The sequence below is a fragment of the Nematostella vectensis genome, chromosome 14, assembly GCF_932526225.1.
Source record: "Nematostella vectensis chromosome 14, jaNemVect1.1, whole genome shotgun sequence".
Taxonomy (NCBI): Eukaryota; Metazoa; Cnidaria; class Anthozoa; order Actiniaria; family Edwardsiidae; genus Nematostella; species Nematostella vectensis.
The window spans coordinates 10,925,374-10,952,047 of record NC_064047.1 but is presented as its reverse complement, the minus strand read 5'-3'; the positions used below and the strand labels follow the sequence as shown (position 1 = coordinate 10,952,047).

General features: G+C 38.6%; 2 protein-coding genes across 2 annotated transcripts; one reads left to right on the top strand and one right to left on the bottom strand.

Annotated features, from left to right (window-relative positions):
- Positions 1-867: 867 nt before the first annotated feature.
- On the top strand, positions 868-5,135 carry LOC5504717. The gene is made up of 6 exons (XM_001625550.3): positions 868-966; positions 1,046-1,183; positions 1,266-1,388; positions 1,644-1,724; positions 2,668-2,838; positions 3,694-5,135. Exons 1-6 carry the CDS (start codon positions 906-908, stop codon positions 3,858-3,860), a joined length of 741 nt encoding a protein of 246 aa, XP_001625600.3. The 5' UTR covers positions 868-905; the 3' UTR covers positions 3,861-5,135.
- A 2,052-nt stretch (positions 5,136-7,187) lies between these two features.
- LOC5504725 (phosphatidylinositol-binding clathrin assembly protein LAP) lies at positions 7,188-23,101 on the bottom strand. Its single transcript, XM_048721594.1, has 16 exons — positions 22,858-23,101; positions 22,617-22,759; positions 18,224-18,299; positions 17,538-17,640; positions 16,817-16,856; positions 16,469-16,525; positions 16,194-16,253; positions 15,914-15,965; positions 15,165-15,313; positions 15,018-15,097; positions 14,643-14,793; positions 13,910-14,249; positions 13,420-13,653; positions 12,979-13,238; positions 9,512-9,622; positions 7,188-8,892 (listed from the first exon to the last, which is right to left on the bottom strand). The coding sequence occupies exons 1-16, from the start codon at positions 22,976-22,978 to the stop codon at positions 8,881-8,883; spliced, it is 1,989 nt and encodes a 662-aa protein (XP_048577551.1). The 5' UTR covers positions 22,979-23,101; the 3' UTR covers positions 7,188-8,880.
- Between the last annotated feature and the right edge of the window lie 3,573 nt (positions 23,102-26,674).

The window sequence follows — 26,674 nt, the reverse complement described above, 5'->3', positions numbered from 1 at the left end:
GGTTGAACATTGTGGGGCGTTTCTCTTTCAGAAGAAATGTTGTAACATTGTGGGGCGTTTCTCTTTCAAAAGAGATGTTGTAACATTGTGGGGCGTTTCTCTTTTTCAGAAGAAATGTTGTTTTATTACTCCCATGCATATTAAGCCAAACACATTCCTGTGTGTGGTAAAGATAAATGGCGCATGAAAAGATGTTGCCGGAACTTATCTCCTTTGTGGGTGTGTGTGTGTGGGATGGGGGGGGGGGGGGGGGGGGGTGAGGGTGAGGAGTCATAGATACAGTGGTGTGGATCTTAGAAATACTCTTTCCCAACAACTAAATAGACACTTCCAGAAGAAAAGGAGTAGGAGAGTGAATCATACGAATGTTCTCCTGACATTTCCCAAACTTTACAGATTTAATAGCCCCCCAAAAAACACCACAGAATTGTAGCTAAATACATTTATGACTGCTTTTTAATTAGATAATGTTACTTATAAATATTAGAGAATAATGGACTATGTACATCTTTGTTCACGGCACTCTAATTAATCCGTCCGTCTGTCTGTCTGTCTGTCTGTCTGGATCGAGGGCAACCTCCCAATAATTATGACGAATAGGAGGACTATAAACCAAGCTGTATCCATAAACTCACTAATATTTCACCCAAAGGCTTTGTGTGTACTTTGTATGTAAATTAACGCTCAAGTTTTCGCTATACTATATTTTTGAAGTTTTTAAAAATCCAGTTCTCTTAAGCCTTTTTCAATGTTTTACTAAAGTATTTTTGTGCCAGAATATAAACTTACGAAAACTCTTTTTTTGTGCAAACAACCTGACTCGGATGAGCGAAAAAGAGAAGGAGGTAGGCCGATCGCCGTGTTTACTAAGCATTAGTCGAGCGGTCCTGGAGACTAGTCCCAAAATGGAACCACAGAAAGATGGCTGTGGTCATCCCAACCCGTACGGCAACGACAAATACGACGGTAAAAACACAAAATTTGAACCTCGTCTCTGTTAAGACATGTTCTTAAGGTGTTTTTGTACATGTCTGTTTATTTTCAGGTAGTAATTCGAAGAAGTTTTTGTACAGAGGAACGAAACACAGGTCCGACCCCTGGGGGTCAGAAAATCCAGACAACTCCGACCTAATCAAACCGAAAAGCGGACATAAAAACAATAAAAGGGCTAATAATTCGCCGGGTAAGGGCTTAGTGAAAGGGTTTATGAGTGGAAGTATGATACTGTATCGTGACTAATGCATTTTGTTTTGGGTTTATCACAGGGTTTGACCTCGATAACGTCTGGTCGATTCGGAAGAACGTTCAAGTTAGCAACTCAGTGAAAAACGGCACAGCATTGAAGGCGAACAATAAATCATTTTATTCTCGACACGGCGGATTCCCAGGTAAACTATCCCACAACAGGTTATGATATGCTACTATGGAGAGTCTTTGCGGTTTATGGTTGCTTGTTATATTGTTCATCGCGTTTATAATAATCTCTGTTGTTATGGCTGCTGTGAAAGTTGTGAAATTGTTCGTGGAAATTTGAACAGAGAACATTGTCCTTCGCGTTTGGTTTACGATCATTAGTCTAAAAAACGAGACGAAGTTATTACTAGATGTGTGGTTGCTAACGTTTTATGGTTTATTATTGCAAGGCAATGGAGAACTCGAGAGTTCTTCGTTATCAAAGCGACAAAAGACGGATGATTTTATAAACCACTCAACACAATATTCAGGTACGCACACTCGATAGTTGGATTTTATCTTTTCATTTTATCTTTTCAAGTCGATTTACAAACACCATTTGACATCCAAAACCCTGTAAAAATATAGAAATTAAACTTATTTGACTTATTAGCGTAATTATTAAACCAGTCAACTCTTATTCCCCTTGTTTTAGTGCGGATTACAAGTGAATGTTTCGTAGTCTCTTGGGACTTAATGTGTATTAGTAACTGAGGTATTCGAGCAAAGTAAATAAAGACTTATAGTAGCTTTGTGAAAACTGTCTATATTAAAAATATCTGTCACGGTGACGACTTATTTTGTCGTTGATATAATAAACTTTATTTCTTTTTCGCCATTGTTTATATTTCACTGTGCGTATTGTAATTTGATTCCAAGGTGTTTAAATTACGCTCGCGTACCATCACTGGTCAGTCCATATACCATGGAAATTGCCCGTTATGAATAAATTATGACTTTTTGCCTACCGTCGTCTGTTTGATGAATATTAGTTATTTAATATGTTGCTGACATTTTTTAATGAGCTACCTAAACAGGAAAAATAGTGGATATACTATAATATGAAACTTGAATAGTAGTCGCTGTCATTTAGCCATTTTCACCTACTTCACTTCACTCTAGTCATTTGAAAATTTGATAATCCAGAAAATGAACGAAAAAAATATATTAATTTTAATGAAACAGCCGCCTGTAAAGCTGAATATTGCTCTGTAAATAGTAATTTAGTGCCAAAAATATTGAGTAGAAAAAAAACTTGAGTTAGACGATGGTTTAGTTAACTATAGGTAAAAATGACAGAATTTGATATACAGGTTTTCCCTGTTTATCAAATAATTTGGCCCTTTTAAGCTAATTACAATCAGCTCATGCCAATAAATTGCCATTTGGCTATCCTTTCTGTTTTCTAATAGTAGTTCACCATTTTTCTTCCAGATACGAAAACGTGGAGTGTGAATAGATCAAGCTATTCTTACTCTGACTCGTTTGGTGGAGGTGGCGACACTGTGTCACCATTACGGGATGTGTTTGGGGATCCTTTAGAGGGGAGTAACAACATCGTGTTGGCCAAAAACAAGTTGAACAGCAAGCTGCACATGCCTGGAGGTAGGTGAAATCTTAACATTTGTTGGTATTAAAGTTTATTGGCACTACTGTTCTTGTTCCATTTAGGATATTTGGAACTAAAATCATTTTTAAAAATATAACCATAAATACATGGTTTAGGGGAGGGTCTTATTTTTTGAACAGGTATTCAGATCAATTTCTGACATCCTTTAAGTCTGGAATTTTAAAATTTTCTGGGGAGAACCCTAGACCCCCACAAAATAGAGAAATGAGAATTGAATGCGATTTGCCTTCTGCTTGCACTTTCTTGACTTTCAATTGGCTTGCGCTGAAAATCGTTGTTGCCTCACGCGCACAATAATTTGGTGTGCAAGGAAGGGAGGGGGGTGGTGTCTGTTTGCCCATCCCCCACATTTAGCCTTGTTCCGGTTAACAAAATATAAACCATATTTTTTCTTGGCAAAGTGCCTAATCCCCTTTCTTTGTTTGTAAAGTACAAGCACCGTAAAGAGTGCTCATACAGGTTAAATAATCTACTGGTGCTCTTGGAAAAACTTGCCGAACGTTGAGCAAATCATGACTAGAGTATTATTTCAATAAAGTAACCAATACATTTTTCTAGCATTGTTTGTTCTGGGGGAGGGCCATTAAATTTGGTTGCCTTTTTTGGGGAGGGTCACCATTTTTGTGCTTCACATTGGGGGATGGCCAAAAGCAAAAAAAAATTAACCCCCCCCCCTCCTCCCCCCGCCTCAATAATGATGATCCTTCCCTAAGCAGATCTAAATTTAGCATTATCTGAGGATACCGAAGGTCTTATTGGGCAGGGGGTTTTTATTCTAGAAATGTGTCAAAAAAGACATCGTCTCACATAGTGTTACATTATCTCATTAGCTCCTCAAATAGCCAGCCGTGAAATGTCTGCAAGGACCAAAAAGGCGCACAATCTTCACCAAGCACACCTACGCTCCAGTGGCTTGGGCCAGTTCACGCCTGGTATGGGGCAAAACCAGGAGGACAACGCCCACTCATGGGAGGGTGATGACTTCTTCGGTAGCTAGTACTGGCTGGTGGATAGTATGTGCCTTATATAGCTAATACTGTACATTACAGGCCTATAAATAATCTACAACTAACATCTACAACCTCTACTTGGAACACAGGGTAAGGGCGATGTGAAAACCAGGGTTCTGAGTCCCTCCTGAGTTTTCTGTCGCCTGTTAATCTCTTTACTTGCCTTGGACATTTCCTGGACATACATACAGTATTCTAAGAAATGTTGAGTTTGACTTTTTTGCTTAATAGACTGACTTTTCTGTATGTTGACACACAAATTAGAATTTTTACTGATGATATGTATATACTGTACTGCCCAAAACAATGATAGATTATTTATTATAATTAGAAAATTTAAATAAAACTACTACATATTCAGTGTGTTTAAATACCAAAGATTTTGAATTTGTGTTAATTTAGGTGATTTTGTCGTTGTCAAAACGAACTCCTTATTTTAGCTGATGACTTAGCTTGCCCTGTGATGTGCCAATAGTGCCGGCAGTAATATTTAAGTCATTGATTCATTTTTAAATGAAAAGTTAAAAGTTTCAGCTTGGAACGATGGATCTCATATGGTCTATTGTGATAGTGTCATTTTTAAAATTTGATTTTTTTTAAAGGCCCTTTGAACAGCCTCTGCCAGCCACCATTTTGTCATCCGACTTGACATTTGAAGCTGATTTCCAGCAATACTAAATGTACTGGTTATCTTCTGTGCCAAGATGTTAAAAAGTAGAAGCATGTTATGCTTTCAGAAACAGCTAGAAAATCTGCATTTAGAAGCACGGTGCATGACTGAACACATAAAACAGTGTAAAGGCAACCTGCTCAATTTACAAATAATCTGGGTGATTTAAAATTACATAAAATGTGATTACAGTTTAAGGGTGATTTAAATACACAATACCAGCAAGAGGACGCTGCCTTGCACACATTCTATTGAGTGTGCATGGTGATTTTTTGGTCCTGTCCTGACGAGGACATGAAAAATAATAAAATGCTGTCTTGAACAGGACACGGTGCTGGCAAGAAAAGTGTACAGGCACAAACAAACGTATGCGAGGCGACGTCCTCTTGCCAGCATCTAAATCACCCTATTACCTATATGGAAACTCTGATCTAGTACTTGAGCACCCCTCATTTCACACAAATTAAGCTGGTCATCTGTTTACTGTTGTCAGAGCATTAAATGAGTTGGGTCTGCAAAGTTGTACATAAGGATTGTGCTATCACAATTTAATGAATGTAAATATTGTAAATGAATAATATTCAGAACCAAACTTCGATGTTGTCATCTGCTTCCTATTTCTCTGTGTGCATATGTTTATTTTCTTATTTGCCAACCCCCCACCCAAGGACTAGAGGGAGGGGGGAAGGTCAGACAAAGAGTTTAAACTACATAGGGAACAAAGGGCTGATACTCAGATTACAATGAAAATACTCAAACCACCAACAAACAAATTTCCATGCAAACGAGCCAATCATGATCAAGTTTTTCAACAATAGAGCCTCTACAGTTTAAGACATTTTCTACTTTTCATAGTAAAATTTGAAATTTGTGACTGTGAAAATCAAACAATAAAGGATTACACGGTAATGATGGCAAGTTATGCATGTGCAACAAAACATATCTTTAAAACAAGTGACCCTATTTTTTTTTGCAATGCACTCTTAGTCTAATTTTGAACAGGCCGTACCCAGGATTGGCTGGGTGACATAGCTGTCACCCCAACATAGACAGAAATCTTGTGCAATAGAGTAAAATATAGTAAATAAGTGAAAAAAGCCAATGTGGTTGAACACGCAGATACAGAAAAAGTTTAAACATTCTCTCAAAATAAGGAGTGATGAGGTCCAAAATCTTGTGACACCAACCTAATTTGACAGCTATGGGGAGGGGATGCACAATCAGAGGTATCACATGAAAAATTGATAGCATTTGACAAGCCTTCCACGAAAAGACACTTTTTCCAGATCATGAGGGGGGGTCCATGATGTGCACCCTGCTCACCCGCCGTTGAATAAAGAAACATGGGTTTCTTTGTTCCCCTAATCATCAATCATCAGCTCTTAATGAGCTGTTATGAATCCAATTAGAAATCATGGTCTTAACAAGTGTTCTGGGTCCAATAAGAAATCTTGGTCTCAACAAGCTGGTAATTGGTCCAATAAGAAATCTTGGTCTCAACAAGCTGGTTATTGGTCCAATAAGAAATCATGGTCTAAACAAGCTGTTATGGGTCCAATAAGAAATAATGGTCTAAACAAGCTGTTATGGGTCCAATAAAGAAATCATTTTCTAACAAGCTGTTTGGGTCCAATAAGAAATCATGGTCTTAACAAGCTGTTTGGGTCCAATAAGAAATCATGGTCTTAACAAGCTGTTATGGGTCCAATAAGAAATCATGGTCTTAACAAGCTGTTTGGGTCCAATAAGAAATCATGGTCTTAACAAGCTGTTAAGGATCCAATAAAAATAAATCTTCAGCTTCACTTTGAATGGGTAGCCTTAAAAACACCCCCTCCTCCTGCAACTAAAATACAGCCCAGTCACAATAAGCATAGCCTGCCCCTCTTTGTGGTGACTGGGCCATTCAGAGCATTTACTTACACGGTTTAAAGGAGCTGTGCTAAATGAGTAGAACAACTCTTAAGAAAATAACCACTCGTACAAGATGTGATCATGTTATTATTTTATTTTGTTATTAAAAACAATTGTCTCTGTTATTCACACTGATCAACTATACACAAGTTTTTTTATTTTTCTACTGCAGTACCTACTGTAGTTTTGATTTTTCACATGACGTATGTATATGTGGCCATTATCTAAGCTTTTGTTTCCAACAATTTTAAGTAAAACTGCCAAATCTGGATGCAATAGCTTGGGGATGGGATCTTTGCCTGACAAATTTTTGACAGTTTTATTCATTTACAGTTTTGCCCAAGCTTTATGAAAATGATCATTTTAGAATGCGTCTGTCATGTTCAGAGTTAACAAAAACTACCAATGTTTTGAGTCTTTTTTTAAACTGCTCACCCATTTTCATATTTTTTTTTTTTTAATTTCGAGTTTGGTTACTGGAAGCAATATACACTATTGGAAAATGTTCATAATTTTGGTAGGAAATCAAGGTCAAAAAGCCTAGTACCAGGTCTTCTTAGTGGGTTTCCTGTGCTCAGGGATGAACAATGAGGCAGTGTGGGATCTATAACAAGCTTATCCACAGTAAGAGATGGTTACCCTGTGGCACCATAACTCGTTGTAACCACAGGAAACCCATGTAAGAATGCCTGGGATTACTCTGAATGTTAGGTACACCAATAAAAGGACATTTTGTATTTTAATTTTTAATCCAGTGTATTTACTACAAGAAGTAACAAACGTTGCACATTTATACTATGCAGCTTTTAGTTTGTTTGACCAATAATTACTGATTGATACTAATTAATAAGGATGAATTGTACTTTGCGCAATTAATTGTGTTATTATACAACTGGTTGGGAAATGGACAGACACCATGCGATGACAAATATGGATATTGAAACAGCAACAACTATTTATCAACAGTATTGGGAAAACCAGTTTCCTTCAACTGCTAGCCTTGAACTGCTAACAACATCAATATAATCAAAGCACAACAAAGCCATATGCAATATGGTTTAAAAGGACACACCCAAAAGAACAAACATGGTCACAACTGTAAAAAAATATCAAATTAAAATTATAGTCACAAATTATAGACTACTGGGATTGGGGAGGCTCAGGGTCCTAAAAAAAGCTTGCAAACTTGGAAAACAAGAATGACTTTATTGTGCATTTGTAAATTATTGTTAACGTCTTATTTAGTCCTCCGGTACTACATAGATGTCAACCCAAATTGGACAGAAATCTTGTGACATTGGGTGAAATACAGTAAATATGTGAAAAAAAAAAAAAAACCAAGAGAGCCAATGCTGGTGCATACTGAGAATGCATGAACATTCTCACAAAAAAATTGGCTTATGATGAGGTCCAAAATCTTAGTACACCCGCCAAATACGGGTAAGTTGACAGCTATGTCTGTGTCTGAAGGAAGACCAAGTAAATATTAAGAACACCATTAATACAGTAAGACCTCATAATGAGTAAATGTCATTAAAGGAGTCTACTGTAGGACTATTTTCATGGAGTATCTTATATGTAGTTTGTACATAACATTATGAAATTATCATTTTAATGGAAAGAGTGGTGAGATTTTTTTAACATTTCTGGAGTCACAAATCCAAACAGACAATTATTTTCTTTTGAGTGTTTTTTTTTCATCCCTCCTGGCAAAGCAACCACTTGGTGTAAAAGTGCTAAATTGACTCAGTTCCACCCCTTTTCCATAGAGTGTGAGTCTAACAATAATTCTAACACTTTGGTTTTTTGTGGTTACTAACGTTGAATATAGACTGTCTAGATGGAACATCATATTTTGATAGAGGATCAAGGTTAGAATGGAAAAGTATTTGTATGCAAAGTCCCCCTCCCCTCCCCCCTCAAGTATGTATGACCAACAGTATGTCTTATGTTGATATCCAACGTCAAAACCACAAAACAACCACCTAAGGCACAACTCCACCCTTACCTCTGACACTGCCTACATGCTTAAGGACTATGTGCTACCACAGATGACACAAAAAACATAACTTGATAAAGGAGCACGCATGCCTTTGGTGTTCACGTTTGCGAATGTTTTTAAAAAAAATACCATAGTGAACTTGGCATTGGCATAAGGGATTTGTTTTTCACTCATGCCCAAGTTGTCATCACATTGCTCTACCCTAGCCCTCATAAGAGGGATCTTGACGTTCAAGTGTGGACCTTTGCCAAGTACCTGCTTACAAGATCTTCTGGAGTACAAAATCCTGGTAGATAAAATATTCTGGCTTTGTCAAAACTACCCAATGTTAGACTGTAGTCCTGCCCTACCATGGAGTGGCTTATTGCAGAGTCACTTGGCATGCTGTAATATGACTTGAATTGACAGGATTATTTGTACACTAGAATCTTGCCTGGAAAAATAAAATAAATACATTTAAATTATGGATGAACCTAGTGCTGAGAGTTGGGTTCCTTGAAGGCCAGACAAGAGTACTAGTACATGGATAAATCAAACACAACAAACAATCTTATACATGGAGAAACATTATGTACGAGTGCTAGGAGCTATTTTGCCACAACTTTATATCTAAAGAGGAAGCTAGGGAGCCAGTTTTATTGTTCTGTTGTCAGCCATGGCTTCATCCTCCGCCTGGTTAGTTAATAGGCAATAAAGCTGACCGGCTGAACTGATCGCTCAAATAATTTTGTAACTTTTCTCGTTTCTTTTTAATGTTTCTTATAGTTTTCATTATTAAAATAAATAGTTCAATAACTCTGGAAAGCTTATCAATTTCATTGCAGCTGGTACGCTGTATTGCAAGGATACAACTAGGAAGCATTGAAAGGGCCTCAGACAGTATTAGACTTTGCCTGACCACAGAACAAAGTCAGGACTGAAACCATTTGTTTGTTTGTGGGAAGACCTCAAGAGAAAACCCAAAAAGAGCTCACTATAACCCTGTCATAACACTAATAAACCATCTACAGAAGAGTGCAATAGACTCCAGAGCATGTTTTCTTTCTACTGACCTGTGATCCTGGGATTGGACCGAATGGGTCTGACGGCATTTGTGGCTGTGGACTGGCTCTTTGGAATGGCTGAGTGCCAAAGCCACCAGAGGGTGGGAACATCCCCTGTCCCTAGAATACAGTAACAACAGAATTCAGTAACTATTAGATATCGGGACACCCCAGTCCCTAGAATACAGTAACAACAGAATTCAGTAACTATTAGATATCGGGACACCCCAGTCCCTAGAATACAGTAACAACAGAATTCAGTAACTATTAGATATCGGGACACCCCAGTCCCTAGAATACAGTAACAACAGAATTCAGTAACTATTAGATATCGGGACACCCCAGTCCCTAGAATACAGTAACAACAGAATTCAGTAACTATTAGATATCGGGACACCCCAGTCCCTAGAATACAGTAACAACAGAATTCAGTAACTATTAGATATCGGGACACCCCAGTCCCTAGAATACAGTAACAACAGAATTCAGTAACTATTAGATATCGGGACACCCCAGTCCCTAGAATACAGTAACAACAGAATTCAGTAACTATTAGATATCGGGACACCCCAGTCCCTAGAATACAGTAACAACAGAATTCAGTAACTATTAGATATCAGGACACCCCAGTCCCTAGAATACAGTAACAACAGAATTCAGTAACTATTAGATATCGGGACACCCCAGTCCCTAGAATACAGTAACAACAGAATTCAGTAACTATTAGATATCAGGACACCCCAGTCCCTAGAATACAGTAACAACAGAATTCAGTAACTATTAGATATCGGGACACCCCAGTCCCTAGAATACAGTAACAACAGAATTCAGTAACTATTAGATATCGGGACACCCCAGTCCCTAGAATACAACAGAATTCAGTAACTATTAGATATCAGGACATTCCCTGTCCCTAGAATACAGTAACAACAGAATTCAGTAACTATTAGATATCGGGACACCCCAGTCCCTAGAATACAGTAACAACAGAATTCAGTAACTATTAGATATCGGGACACCCCAGTCCCTAGAATACAGTAACAACAGAATTCAGTAACTATTAGATATCGGGACACCCCAGTCCCTAGAATACAGTAACAACAGAATTCAGTAACTATTAGATATCGGGACACCCCAGTCCCTAGAATACAGTAACAACAGAATTCAGTAACTATTAGATATCAGGACATTCCCTGTCCCTAGAATACAGTAACAACAGAATTCAGTAACTATTAGATATCGGGACACCCCAGTCCCTAGAATACAGTAACAACAGAATTCAGTAACTATTAGATATCGGGACACCCCAGTCCCTAGAATACAGTAACAACAGAATTCAGTAACTATTAGATATCGGGACACCCCAGTCCCTAGAATACAGTAACAACAGAATTCAGTAACTATTAGATATCGGGACACCCCAGTCCCTAGAATACAGTAACAACAGAATTCAGTAACTATTAGATATCAGGACATTCCCTGTCCCTAGAATACAGTAACAACAGAATTCAGTAACTATTAGATATCGGGACACCCCAGTCCCTAGAATACAGTAACAACAGAATTCAGTAACTATTAGATATCAGGACATTCCCTGTCCCTAGAATACAGTAACAACAGAATTCAGTAACTATTAGATATCGGGACACCCCAGTCCCTAGAATACAGTAACAACAGAATTCAGTAACTATTAGATATCGGGACACCCCAGTCCCTAGAATACAGTAACAACAGAATTCAGTAACTATTAGATATCGGGACACCCCAGTCCCTAGAATACAGTAACAACAGAATTCAGTAACTATTAGATATCAGGACACCCCAGTCCCTAGAATACAGTAACAACAGAATTCAGTAACTATTAGATATCGGGACACCCCAGTCCCTAGAATACAGTAACAACAGAATTCAGTAACTATTAGATATCGGGACACCCCAGTCCCTAGAATACAGTAACAACAGAATTCAGTAACTATTAGATATCGGGACATCCCAGTCCCTAGAATACAGTAACAACAGAATTCAGTAACTATTAGATATCGGGACACCCCAGTCCCTAGAATACAGTAACAACAGAATTCAGTAACTATTAGATATCGGGACACCCCAGTCCCTAGAATACAGTAACAACAGAATTCAGTAACTACTAGATATAAGGACACCCCAGTCCCTAGAATACAGTAACAACAGAATTCAGTAACTATTACATATCAGGACACCCCTGTCCCTAGAATACAGTAACAACAGAATTCAGTAACTATTAGATATCAGGACATTCCCAGTCCTGGTAAAGATACTGGATACTGGTAAAGTGACCAGTGCCAAGGTAGTGGTACACATACCATTGGTTGTGACACTGCTCAAAGCGACCAGTGCCGAGGAAGTAGTACACATACCATTGGTTGTGACACTGCTCAAAGTGACCAGTGCCAAGGTAGTGGTACACATACTATTGGTTGTGACACTGGTAAAAGTGACCAGTGCCAAGGTAGTGGTACACATACCATTGGTTGTGACACTGGTAAAAGTGACCAGTGCCAAGGTAGTGGTACACATACCATTGGTTGTGACACTGGTAAAAGTGACCAGCGCCGAGCTAGTGGTACACATACCATTGGTTGTGACACTGGTAGAAGTGACCAGTGCCAAGGTAGTGGTACACATACCATTGGTTGTGACACTGGTAAAAGTGACCAGTGCCAAGGTAGTGGTACACATACCATTGGTTGTGACACTGGTAAAAGTGACCAGTGCTAAGGTAATGGTACACATACCATTGGTTGTGACACTGGTAAAAGTGACCAGCGCCGAGCTAGTGGTACACATACCATTGGTTGTGACACTTGTAGAAGTGACCAGTGCCAAGGTAGTGGTACACATACCATTGGTTGTGACACTTGTAGAAGTGACCAGTGCCAAGGTAGTGGTACACATACCATTGGTTGTGACACTGGTAAAAGTGACCAGTGCCAAGGTAGTGGTACACATACCATTGGTTGTGACACTGGTAAAAGTGACCAGTGCTAAGGTAATGGTACACATACCATTGGTTGTGACACTGGTAAAAGTGACCAGCGCCGAGCTAGTGGTACACATACCACTGGTTGTGACACTTGTAGAAGTGACCAGTGCCAAGGTAGTGGTACACATACCATTGGTTGTGACACTACTCAAAGTGACCAGTACCAAGGAAGTGGTACACATACCATTGGTTGTGACACTGCTCAAAGTGACCAGTGCCAAGGAAGTGGTACACATACCATTGGTTGTGACACTGGTAAAAGTGACCATTGCCAAGGTAGTGGTACATATACCATTGGTTGTGACACTGGTTAAAGTGACCAGTGCCGAACTAGTGGTACACATACCATTGGTTGTGACACTGCTCAAAGTGACCAGTGCCAAGGTAGTGGTACATATACCATTGGTTGTGACACTGGTAAAAGTGACCAGTAGCGAGGAAGTGGTACACATACCATTGGTTGTGACACTGGTGTAAACCCAGGTCTGTACATGCCGCCCATGGGCTGGGCCATAGGGGGCACAGGTTGGGCTCCTGGTACGGGTGCAGCTCCGCCCCATGCAGGTTGTGAGGGTGGGAGTGTTGTGCTTGCCATCAGGTTCTGTTTTTGCCAATTAGGGCCACCTGTCTTAACTTGAGGCTGTGATGGAGTCCATTGGTGTTGGGTCTTTCCTGTTGCAGATTTCACACTGCCGTTACCTACGGAAAATGAGTCTAAAGCAGACAAATAAATTAGCATGTCATTCAACTAGTCAGATTTGATTAAACTGTAGAGGCCATACTTAGAAGCTTAGGTCTATTTCTAAAATTTGATCATAGTTTCTCCTAGCTCACTGTAAGCTCAGGGGCCATGCAGACCTCCATTCCCTGTTAAAAGTCATATGTACCTACGTACCAAGTGACTTGGCCACTCTTTGTAAGCTGGAGTGTAAATCTCCAGTCCCTTTAATGCTCTCTTCCTCTGCCTGCCTCTGAGAGATCAGGTTTGGAGCAGCATTGCTAGCAGCGACAGGTTGTAGTACACCTACATCGGAGGGAGCGGCAACGACTGCTTTGCCCCCAAACACCTGGTCGAAGTCAGCATCACTCTGTGTAGGCTCTCCAAATGGATTCCTGTTGCTATCAAATCCTGGAAGCATGGATTCAGAAATGAGACATAAGAATACAGAAATGACATATAAAAAATGTGGAATAAAATAACTAGAATGACTAGGGCCATGCAGGGAATTGGCGAGGGCATTTTCTCAAGTGATTGTTTCACATAAAACTTTTTCTCACCCTAAAAAATTGAAAAATTGACTGGCAAAGTGTTCAAACAAATGAACTGTTGTATTTTAGAAGGTGAACAATAACAAGAAGTGGCTCATCAAGGAACACTGTCTCACCATGAGGGGGCGCGTTTGTGGCTCCCCACTGACTTGTACTGCCAAACCCACCACTCGACGGAAATGCTTGTTGTCCCCCTGAGAAGGGCTGGCTTGGCAGGAATGCAGATGATGGCGAGAAAGAAGTGGATGTGGCCTGTGGTATAGACACTGCAAATGCTGCATCTAGCTGAAGGAGGTCATCACTGGGTGACGTCGCCTTGGCTGGTGCTGGTGCTGGTGCCGAGGCTTGCCATGGTAATTGTTGGGGTGCTTGGGGTACCTGTGGCCGGGGGACCTGTGATGGTTGGGAGGCCTGTGGTTTTGGCAGTTGAACAGATGTGTTGGATTCTTTGGCAGACTGTGAAATTGATGGAATAGCTCAAAGTCATGAAACACTTTATGTGTATTATGTCTATTTTACACTATCCCTTTTAAAAGGTTATCATATTATCAGATTGGAAATAGTCATTTTTATTGTTTTAAGAGTTATAAAGGGGTCCCTCAATACAGGTTAATGATGTGCAGTCAGAGAAAGGACCTTCAGCTTAACATCCTCAACTGAGAAAAGAGAGATTCACATGAGATATCATGCCACATGTGTGGGGAATGTCCAAACCCCAAGTCCCCCTGATAAATCCCAAGTTGACCTGACCTGGGTTTAGACCCTGACCTGGGTGTAGACCCTTGAGAAGCGTAGCCCGTACCACTGGGCTATCACGCCACATCATGTGTTAGGGGTGTCCAAACCAACCTTAAATGCCTGCAGGTGTTTTTCCTCCTCCTCTAGTAAGTGTTTGGTATTGACATCTGTGTCTGTGTCATCAAACTTCGTCAAGAAACTGCCAGACTCAAATGCATCAATTGCAACTTTTGGTACGGTGATGGAGGGTATCGTGAGGGGCCTGAAAACAAAGTTGCAAATTTAACAAGAAGAGAGCTAATACAAGGATAAACCAAAAAAGGCAGATATACTGCAATATATTGTTAAGGTAGCCTTGGTGCAAGGGGTTGAGATTCCCTATGACTGACAGCCACACAGGTGCAAGACCGCAACTACTGTTTGAGGAGGGAGGATTCTTCCCTCTAGGGTGTGGCACCAAGGGAAGAGTAAAGAGTGCCAACTTACTTGTGAGAGGCTGTGGTAGCTTTTCCTTTCTCTAGAGCTTGGTAGTGGTTCTCGAGAGCATCCAATAAACTGTTAGGAGCCTGTCCCAGAAAGAATATAGTCAGTAGAGCGGATTATGCAGATTGGTAATATTTATATCTAATTTACCTTGCTAAGGTCTGGGATATCCTCCTTATCAAAGCCCACATCTTCAGCTGTTTTCATGAATTCTGACACCCTGTCCATGCGTGTGACAAACCTTTTGTAGATATCAAGGGCCGCTTTGCACTCTTTCTTTGGCATGTCAAAGTATTTCTCTGAAGAATAAGATGAGTAGTAATTACATAATGCATTATTATTTTTTAATTATTTTTATTTTATTTTTATTTCCTAGAAGCCAGAGTGTCCACAGCCGTCATAGGACAATTACAGTGGTCCCTCCAAAGAAAATAAAAGGCATTACAACGAGTTAGCAGCAGCAGCGTTTGGGGTGAGACATCATACATGCGAGGGCGGATCCAGGAATTCCAAAAGGGGGGGGGGGGGGGGGAGGATTCAAGGAAGGGGAGGATTAATTTTTCAGTGGATTTCATTATATTTTGTGTTATCTTTAAGCCAAATATCTGACAACAGGGGGGGGGCACCCCTAGATCCACTCCTGACATGACACGTTACACGACAGACATAGTTTTTCATGTGAGAGGATTCTCCGGATCAAAGTTATGTTTGAGCACTTCAAAATAGTATCTAATCATTATTTGTTTGACACACCTGAGATTCAAGTTGCATGGAAGATTGAAGTTGTGACTGAATGATTGAATGTGTGATTGCTTACAAGCTAGATTTATTTTTCCTCTCCAACCTTTGAAAAATGAAATCACCTGATACTTTGGCTAGCAACTGTGTAATGTACTCACCCAAAAGGTTAATAACACCATCATTATAACAGGCAAATAGACGGATCAGGTCCTGTAAGAGACCAGGGCATAAAAAATGTTAACAATGAAAAAGCTAGATCTGCCCCTGCAACATTAAAACATTATTAAGAGTTGAGTCTTATATTATTATAAATAATGTAATATGAAAGAAAAGAAATCTTAAGGGCAGCACATATAATTTGTTTTAAAACTCCATCATGGAGATAATATATTCCCTGTTTTTTTTCTTATCATAGTCTTGTAACAGTGTCAGACTCACTTTGAATAACAGCACAAATGCACAGTTGATTACACCATTACTCAGCTCTGTTGACTTGATCTAAGTAGAATAAGCATATCCGATTAGACACAGCAATATTGCCTACATTTTTACGAAATACAGTAAACACTAGTCACTCTGCATATTGACAACTCTGACTATTGATAGAGAGCAGGCAAAGAGTATGACTAAAGGCATGTTCGCTCAATGTCCACTTCCCCTGTGAAGAAACCCTTGCTATGCAGGCTAATAAATTGAAAGAATCAAATCCTTACATCAACTTCAAGTAGGGCATCAGTTTGCTTCTGTAGAACAGGGAGGGCCTTTAACAACTAAAAACAAAACCAATGTTAAAACAGCTTGTCAGCAGCCATTTTGTCATCCTAGCAAAGTACCAAGTGTGAAAAAGCATCCATTTCCATCGGCTGATTTGGGGAAGCCAATGCGGTATTTTCGATTGGATTTGGTAAATAAAGTATTAAACTTTGTTTTTAGATGTTTATTTCGGGATTTAATAACATTATTTGCCTTCCAATAATTTAAATCAATAACAAAGGTGTGGTTGACATAGGCCTTTCAATACTAGGTCTTCTGTATTGCTTGGAATGGTGTGTGCTACCTACTTTCGTACTATCCATAGCACGCAGAACTCCATCTTCTTTCCTGAAAGCACACAATACAGGATTAAACTATGTATCACTCAGGCCCCTTTTATGATACAAGCTGAGATTTTTTTTACCAAAACTTTGACACTGGTCTCGTACACCTACAGTAGCTGTCCTGTTATTTGTCCAGCTTAGGGAGGTTCTATGTAAACTGAACACATAACAGAACAGAGTCTTGACAGTCTAATATTGGACCTGTTTAAGGAGACCTCACATATTAGCTCATCATACAAGCCTCACAATATTTCTTTCCACTACAGAGGAGCTGGAACTGTTGAAATGGAATGCCCTATAATTGAACATTTTAAAGATAAGACGACAACTGATCACTGATTTAAACTATAATGTTTGTAGTCCTAGAGATTTGTTACAGGAAGTGCGAATGAAGAGAAATCTGTATAATAATATATCTTGTGACTGATTTTAACTGTTATGTTTTTAGTCATAGAGATTTGTTATGGAACAAGGGAATGAAGAGAAAGCTGTATGAAAATAAATCTTGTAACTGATTTTAACTGTGGACATTTTTAGTCCTGGAGATTTGTTACAGTAAACAGGGATAGAGAGGAAGCTGTATAATAATAAATCTTGTGACTGATTTGAACTGTTATTTTATATTCCTAGAGATTTTTTAAACAGTAAATGTGAATGCAGTGTAATAATAAATCTTGTGACTTACCCTCTCTTGCAGCGGCAGAAATCATACCCCATCTCTCTGTATGACCATGCCTTTTCATTTAAATAGTTGGCGTAGCGACGTACAAATGTTGACATGTCATAGCCTGAGAAGACAAAAGTTCATCATTATCTTCAAGGTGCTAGCAATAAATAAGTGCTAATCTGACAAAGTTTGTTTTCATTCCTGTTGATTGTTTTGATTACTGTAATTGCTTGAATAAGCGCTGCAGCAGCTATCTAAGTTTTCATGTTGCAGGTGACGCGCTTACCCAGCCAAGGCACTCATTTTGGAGAGGGGCTTACAGTTTTTCAAAATCCATATTGTCTGTAGCTTAAGGTGTGTTTTAACAAAGTTCAAGGACTATTAGATCCTCCCAGAACCATAAAAAAAGGTTTGATGATGGCAATAATGATGACAATCATAGTTTTGGTGATAGTGATGACAATCATAGTTTGGTTGGTGATGATGACAACCATAGTTTTGGTGATGGTGATGATGATGACAATCATAATTTGGGTGGTGATGATAATGATGATGACAATCATACTTTGGGTGGTGATGATAATGATGATGACAATAATATGACCATCATAAATCAGTTGTGATGATGGTGAGGATCATCACCATCATAATGCTGGTGAAACTTCATCACCATCATAATGCTGGTGAAACTGAATATAAATTACCTTGTACACCACTCTTGTCTAAAAATCCCTGTAATGTAAAGCTTGTTGTGCGAGATGCCATATACTGAATAAACCTCTGAAAAAAACAACAACAACAAAAAACAATGATTGACTTCCAGGATCAAGACATGCACACTAGCAACAAACACAACAATAAAAGTAAAGCTGACTTTCTCAAGAGTGATGGTACTGACAATTGCGATATACAATAATGTGTAGATATGGTACAGCAACTTTATAACGTTAAAATGCAGCCTTGATAAAATGACACCCATTCAAAAGTTCGATGCTTCAACAAAAGGAGGCAACAATGTCTTTTTAATGATCACTATTCCGGGGTTCTGAGAACACTAGAAAATATTAGAAGTATTTTCAATCTAACAGGCCATCTTAACATCAAAATGCAATTTTTCTAACATGGTCAGTAGAGCTTTGTTCTTTTTCCTAGGTATTTTTTTTAAATTTTCATTCTCATTTTTGCTACAATGTTACAAGGATTCCCAACACCACAAACCCTACCGACTGGGAGTTTCTAATAGAAAGTGAAGTGCTGGGAGCAGTCAACTCAAGGGGGCCTGGTTGCATAAAGCCTGGTCTTATATCCATATAATAATATCCAGAACTTCCTAGCAGGGCAATTTTTACTATATACTGCTGCTTTCTTAAGTTGATGAAATTGGTTTCAAATTTTGGAAAGAGTTCTGGAGATTTTACTGAATTGATATAGGAAAATTAGCATTTCCATCAATGATATCTGGGAAGATGGTATTTAACCATTATTCACTGAAGTGTGAATATTGCTTTTAATAATCCCCAAGTCGAAGTCGAGGGGATTATTATGCAATATTCACTGACCTTGAGGCAAATAATTGTTTTAGTATTATTACCCAAGAGAATCCTAAGATTTCACTAACGAAAAACAGTTCTGATTTACTTTTTGGGATTTTTCACTTTTAATGCTAGGTTAAAAATCTTGACAAATCAGCATGTGCAATTTCTTATATCCACTTGGGAAATTATACTATTAATACTATTAACCACTATTGTTTGATTCCATGCTTTGGTAAATTAATGGCCAAAAAATGTCAAAATGGCCAAAAGTCAACATGAGGGAGTACCCTGCAGGGACCCAGAGCATTGTAAATGTTGCATTCAATCCACAAGTTGACCAATAACATTGCTTTGATCTTAGGTTTTCCAACAGTCGTGGCTATATGTTTTCCCAAGTACTCTCCAGGCTGTTTCTCCCCTTCTTTTTGGTCTCCCCTTAGTTTCCATTCAGCATTCTTGTTATTGTGCATTTCTAATATTTCCAAGATATCCATAGACAGTATAGTCATAGCAGTCAATTTACACAGCATTATTGTTATTGTGCATTTCTAAGCATTCTTGTTATTGTGCATTGACAGTGATATTACTACCTAGAAAAGGACAAAAGTATAGTAGTTCTAACATGGCAATCAACATGGATGTCGTCCCGAGTTGTGCAACATCATACCCAAGAGTCTTTGCACACTTACTAATCTCACAATTTTTGATTGCCGCCATCTTGAAGATTGAGAATCGCTTGTACTTGTGCGGTCAAAAAGGCAAGACTGGCTATTTTATTACTGCAAATGGAATCAAGGCTTTGCTATCTATAATGCCAATGCTGAAAGTCATAATAAACTTGGAATTTTAACTCTAAATTTCGTTGTGGAAAGATTTGCGATTCCACAAGAGGCGGGGCAGACTCGATTCTCCCAACTACTGTACCGTAGCAGATAGCATAGAGATACATAAAGACTGCTTCAAGGCCTAAGTTAAAATGCTCTGGGCGCTTCGTAATGAACTAGAGGTAATCTTAATGCCTATGCCTATTGATTCATTCTTAATATAAGAACATTTTGTCCTCCACAGGCCAATTGCTAATAATAATAACGCATGCCTTCCTTGATTTGTTTTTTTTTTCTTCTTCTTTCTAAGATAAAACCTTTTCTTATCAAATGTCATGTTTTTTTAAAAACATTTGCCATAAAAAACTAGAGGATTCTGTCGTGTTGGTGGGGTTTAGTGTTTAAATTCAGCCCTCCCAATTGACTTAAAAATACTTTTGTCTAAACAATATGATAGCATAAATAGATCTTATTGTTTGCTTTGCACTTATAATACAATAATAAAAACCATAGCAATAAAAAAATATATATACAGTACTGATATTACAATATGGTTATTTTTGGTTGTAACAGAAAATTTAGCCCTAAGAGATAGCACATTGAGGGTGACACATTTAAGATTTAGTTTCTGTTCTCTATGCTAGCATTTGGTGTTTGACGACTAGGATAATTTATATATGACACTACACTCTTCATGAAATACATCCTGATATATTTCAGAATAGAATCAAAAAGCCCAAACTGTCCCGATCTCGTACCAGAACAATGAATACAATACACCAAAAAAAAATAAAAAATACACAAATATAAATACACAAAAATAAATATAAAAATACAAATATATATAAATATATAATAAATAAATATATAAATATATAATATAAATAAATATATAAATACACAAAAAATAAACACCATAAAAAATAGAAATAATTATATTGTTTATAAAGATGACTCTGGTTGTAACATCCATACTCCTAACAGATAGAACATTGAGGGCAGTCAGCAATTTTTAACCCCAAACCCCCATTTACTATTATGGGGTCCCCTACCCTGCCTGGAAAGCTGGTGTTTCTTACCTTTCTTACCCCAATCAGCGTTATAATATAGCATTTATACATTTTTACATATGATTTTATCATAATTAAATGTGTGTTTTTTAATGGTAGAAAAAAGAAAGAAGGCTCAAGGTAATTGCAGATGCAATCCTCAGGTATTCCAGTAAACCCTGCGTGCAGCGTCTAGTTTCAAATGGAATGGTAATTTATCCGCTAATTTTGCTGCTTGTCGCTCTACTTTCTCCATGAATACAAGGAACTGCTTAAACAAAGTCAGAGATAGCGTTTTTTACTAGATATTTCTTAAAAAAAAAAAACACAGCAACAACGCAAGCTTATGTATGCATTTAGGAAAATAATTGACCCACAAGACTAAGGGAAAACTAACAAAGATTTTGAATGGATTGAGGATAAAAATACTGTACTATTTCACATGTAAAGGTTTTAGTTATACATACAAATGTATTATTTCAAAATGAGGGAAAGAATTAATTGTCTTCTATATAAGAAAAGGAAAAAAATACCCTATTATGTGATCTAGAAGAGATTGTTTACATTGAAATCCTATTCTTATTACATAGCCTGACAAGTTTCAGTCAAAATGGGTTTATTTCAAAATGAGGGAAAGAATTAATTGTCTTCTATATAAGAAAAGGAAAAAAATACCCTATTATGTGATCTAGAAGAGATTGTTTACATTGAAATCCTATTCTTATTACATAGCCTGACAAGTTTCAGTCAAAATGGCTTCAGCAAATATAAAATCGCAAACAAAACAAAAGTGTACTGAGATTTTCACCATGGTAAGGCAGTAACTATAGCAAAGGAATTGTTGTGGTTATGAAATATTGCATTCTGGCAACCAGTACTTCAGGAAAGCTGCAGAAACTCGATTGAAATCGGGAACTTGCCAAACCTATGTTCACCAGACCGTGAAAGTATGGCTGTACACGTTCAGAAAAAAACCTGATCAAACGTTCGATCGAAATGGAGAAGTACCTTGTTTGGTGTAATGTACAAATAGGCGATCATGTATTCTTTAACGCTGTTTTTTTTTTAATCGAGTGACAGTGGGGGCTGAATTGGATACATATGTCCTTTAGCTGACACAAAAATAAGATTTTTTGAATCGCTCTCTTTGAAAAGCAATTTGCTGAAGAGTCGAGGTATAACAACTACAAAAAAGCAAAGCAAAGAACAAAAATATATGCAAGAACCAGGGGAGGAAATTTGAAATATTGCGATCTTATGTAAAATATCAAAAACAAAAACTAAGAGGCGAGAAAACTTGTTGTTGACATATGGAAGCTACTACGAGTATAATATTTGCATTTCTATACAAATAAAATGTCCGAAAAAAATTAGACAAGTCACCCTGCATGATACAGGGTCCCAAACTCGAGACAACTACAACTAGAAAAATTCCACGCTTGCTTAGTAAAAGGAAGTATTTTTTTTGTATTGCGTGTGTTAATTGAATGGGAGGGAATTAGAGAACGGAAGTGAGAGACCAAACTCTTGAGAAAGGATTTTCGTACCAGTTACGGCCTTGTTATGGGTAATCTGAGAACGAATAGAGGTGTAAATAGAATCTTTCAAACAAGAAAAGACAGAAAGCCTGCATTTAAACAGCTGGAAATCCTAAATACGATAGCCGGCCTTTGTGTTGGTGGTGCTTACCTCATTCCCGTAGCTCATCAAATGGTGGAAAGTGCAAAGAGATTTGAAGACGACAACCCAACTGGAATTAGTGCAGCGCTCAAATAAAATCTCCGCCAAATTCGGTATTGACACGTTGTCTGTATTAGTGCATTGGATAAGGTCTTCAATAATAAATAAAACACTTCGATTAGCACATTCTACAGTTATTTCAAGCGACCGTAATTGCATCGAGAAATTACAATTACGGCCAATAACTCACAGTCAACATGTTTCCTTTTCGGACCCATAACTTCGCGGCTTGTAGCTTTGCAGGCGATTTTTGCCAAATTTGACCCCGTTATGGAGTGCCGTGCGGCATCTAGCTTGTCAACTACAGACATTGTGTGTTTTGAAACCGATATATTGAGTGAATTTGCGGATTTAGAGACGAGAACGCCGATCCAGTTGCACACCGAACTCCGCAACACCGCGAGATTCAAGATGGCGGCGTGTGTCACATCACGTGATCAAGGGTTCACTTTGTGGTCACGTGACTTGCGGCGCGCTTTTTGAGAGGGATTCTCTTCGCAACATCGAGATTTTGAATTCACGATGATAATGTATTTTTCTTCTTTTCGAACATGCTGAATCTCGAATTCATCGATAATTCTTGCTTTAAACGTGGCATTTGTTAAAAATGCGCCACCTCAAAGATACGAAAAAGTCGACAACAACGCAGAGTTTTTGTTTAACTGTGGACTTTAAAAGCACACTAGCATACACACATTGGCACCAGTCGGGCCAAGACGGGACGCTAGCACAGTCTATTACCCGTGCAGTTCGGCAACCATGGATATCTGTTTCGTCCTTATTAGGACTCGTCAGCATGGCATAGCCGGATAGGATAGTTTCGCAAGGATAGTTTGGCTATCCGACGGAGTTTTAGACTAGCAAAGGTCGCATGGTGATCCGCACAATTGGCATCACGCTAGCCCGGTCGCAGCTCTAGATCCCACATGGATCTAAGCTGTGGTTTAAAGCACTTCGTTCGAGTCGAAGTCGCCCTCCAGTTTTTTTGCCGATGAAGTTTAACTGAGGCAAACCGGCTATGCCATGCTGACGAGTCCTAATAAGGACTCGTCAATGTGTGTATGCTAGTGTGCTTTTAAAGTCCACATTTTTTTAACGATATTTCTAGGCCAATACCTGCCTTTTTCAGGTCATAAAGGAATCACAGTGGCATGTTACAGCTAGTTATATGTACAAAGTTCATTGATGATTTACTTAAAAAAGAAAAAAAAATAGTAATTGAGTAAGGAGTAACTTAAGGGAAATAGTGGATGATGATAAATAGGAGGGTGTGAATTACTAAACGGCTTCTTATTCACGCCGGTTGAGGCCAGCGGGTTCAGGTACCAGCGCGAGCTATCAGTGTGGTTTCTCTTGTTTTGCGGATGGAGTCGCGGTTGCTTTTTTTTTTTTTAACACCGTTTAGTAATTTAAGTTTGTATATGTTTTCAACTGTCGACGTAGACCACAAAATCCGACCCACACCAGCAGATAGACTCTGTCCGGTGGTTTTCTTCCTATCGTTCTAAGAAAACCAAATCTGCATTGTTGCATGGTTGTCCACTTTTATATTTAACTGTCGACGCAGACTACAAGTTCCGACGACACCAGAAGAACTAAGTGTCCGGATCAAAATGTTGATGATAGATTTGTCGACCTCAAAAGGCTCAATGACCAAGTTATACGTGAAGGCCTCATAACTCCTTTGGTAGATGATATTCTTGCTCATATAAGTTGAGCGAAAATCTTCTCAAAGCTGGATGCAAACAGTCTTTTTTTTTGAGATAGAGCTTGCAAAAGACGTCGTTATTGCTGACAACGTTAACTTATTTTAAGATATTTTGTTACAGTTACCAGTTGAAGTTGTCAGGGAGCACGGCAGAATGTATTCCTATTTAAACGCGCGATATATTATTACGAAAATAAACGTTGTTGGGGTGTAGGGCTCGGATTATGAAGTGGATTATGTTTGTCAACAGGGTCTTTGTTCATATAATGCCCGAATCCTTTCCGAGGATAGAGGATAGAGGCTCGTGGTGCACTTCGTGCATCTTTCGTCGGTACTTCGTGCCGATACTACGCGGATCCGATATCTTCGAGCGGTCTGTAACCTATGAAACGAACAACACCCCCAACAGCGCCAGTGATGACTCCCCTTACAGAACAAACACACATGAGGTGTTACATAACAAAGTGGTTTACTTTTGTAGTAATATCAATCGCGCGTTAAATAGGAACACATTCTGCCGTGCTCCCTTGTTTGCCAGTACCATTTGAGATAACTTCAGCATATTGCAACATTTCCAGAAAAGAATAAAGTCAGCCCTGCTCTATATGGAAGAGATAAAAAAGAGTATGACGAGCGACTTGAAAAAGTGCTGACGAGATTTAATAAGCTGAAAACAGGGAGGGAGGGGGCTCCCATTAAAAAAAGATGGAGAATTGGGCGTGTTTGAAGGTGTTTTTAACCCTAAGAAATAGCAGAATCACAGAGCGCACCCCATGATCCAATGCCTTAAATGTAATCTCTCAAGTGACAACTCTATGCTAACTCTATAGGCGGGACCATCGCCCGGGGGGAGGGGGGGGGGGTCTTATAGGCTGTAAGTTTGGAGCCTTGGGTATCTTTTAGGGGTGAAAATGAGAATGCCCAGATTTTTTTACCTAGCGGTATCTTTTAGGGTGCTATTATAGCCATCGCTTGCAGCCCATGAAAGAGCGTTAGAAAGTGTCAATCGGTGTTTTTAGATCACTAACCAGCGAAAAAAACCGCACAACCCACGGAAAGATAATTGATAGCGAGCTGTATGTGTCTAAAAAAAAATTTTTCGCCTGAGATAGATTGGCGCATATGTAATGCAGATGGACACTCGTATCATTGTAATCACCTGCTATCATACTTATGACATGATAAGGCATGCGTTTTATTGTTATTGAGTTAAAATGATTGTTACTTTATTAAGAAATATTTGTAATTACTATTAATGGTGGGATACATTGATTGAGAAAATAAAAGTTGATTATAATTATCAGAATTGCCCTTGTTTTTATCATGATATGACTTATTTCGTCATATAGTGCATTTTGCTGTCAAGAGCATATTAGTCTTTCTTTTATTGGATAAGATGCGATCCTTGATGTTTGCCTTATGACTTCAGTTTGCATAATCAATGACTTCATTTTGATTCATTATGTCGCTACATCTTCCTTGTCTCTTGGAAAAATCAAATTCTTCTTGTTTACCAGATATCTTGAGGCACTGCCTAAAAGCAGAGCTCCAAACCTGAACTTTGATTATTTTTTTCCAGTTATTTTGATATCAGGCTTTATGAATACTTGTGTCGCTATCGAAAAAGTCCCACATCACGTTACTATCTCTTTGATCTGCCTAAACACCTACCGACGCTACATGTTTGGATATCTGACGATGTTTCAACTTGAGATATGAATATTTCGATGTCGTCAATGGCGTCATACATCATGTGACCGTTTTGTCTCACCTTATTGACACTAGCATGACATCTTGCATGTTTGGCAGCCTGACGATGTGTTTATCATGACATATCTTTTATGTTTTTATTTCTTATTTTAAAATGACATCGTGGATGACGTTACATATCACGTGACCACCTAGTTGCACCCCCCTTGACACCTACATGACACCTACCTAGTTTGGATGTCATATATTGTTTCTTTTATGAGATATGGGATAGTTTATTACAAATGTGGCCTACCTTATTACAAATGTGGCCGTTATAACAAATGTGGCAGGTTATTACATATGTGGCCTCAACATTCACCAGTGCTTGTTCTACAATTTGTCTTCAGTGCTTGTTTTAGCCTGCTCAACAGGCACCTGTTTCGTGAAAGACGGAAAACTTGTGAAAAAAAATGCATCAAAAAGCGGAAAAGCCGAGCTTAGTTAGCCAAGTTGGAATAGCCGATCTTATGTAGTTGCACGAAAAAATGGAGGAGATAGCGAGCAGATTTCGGAGCCGAATCTCCCTATTTTTGGCCAAGTGCTATGT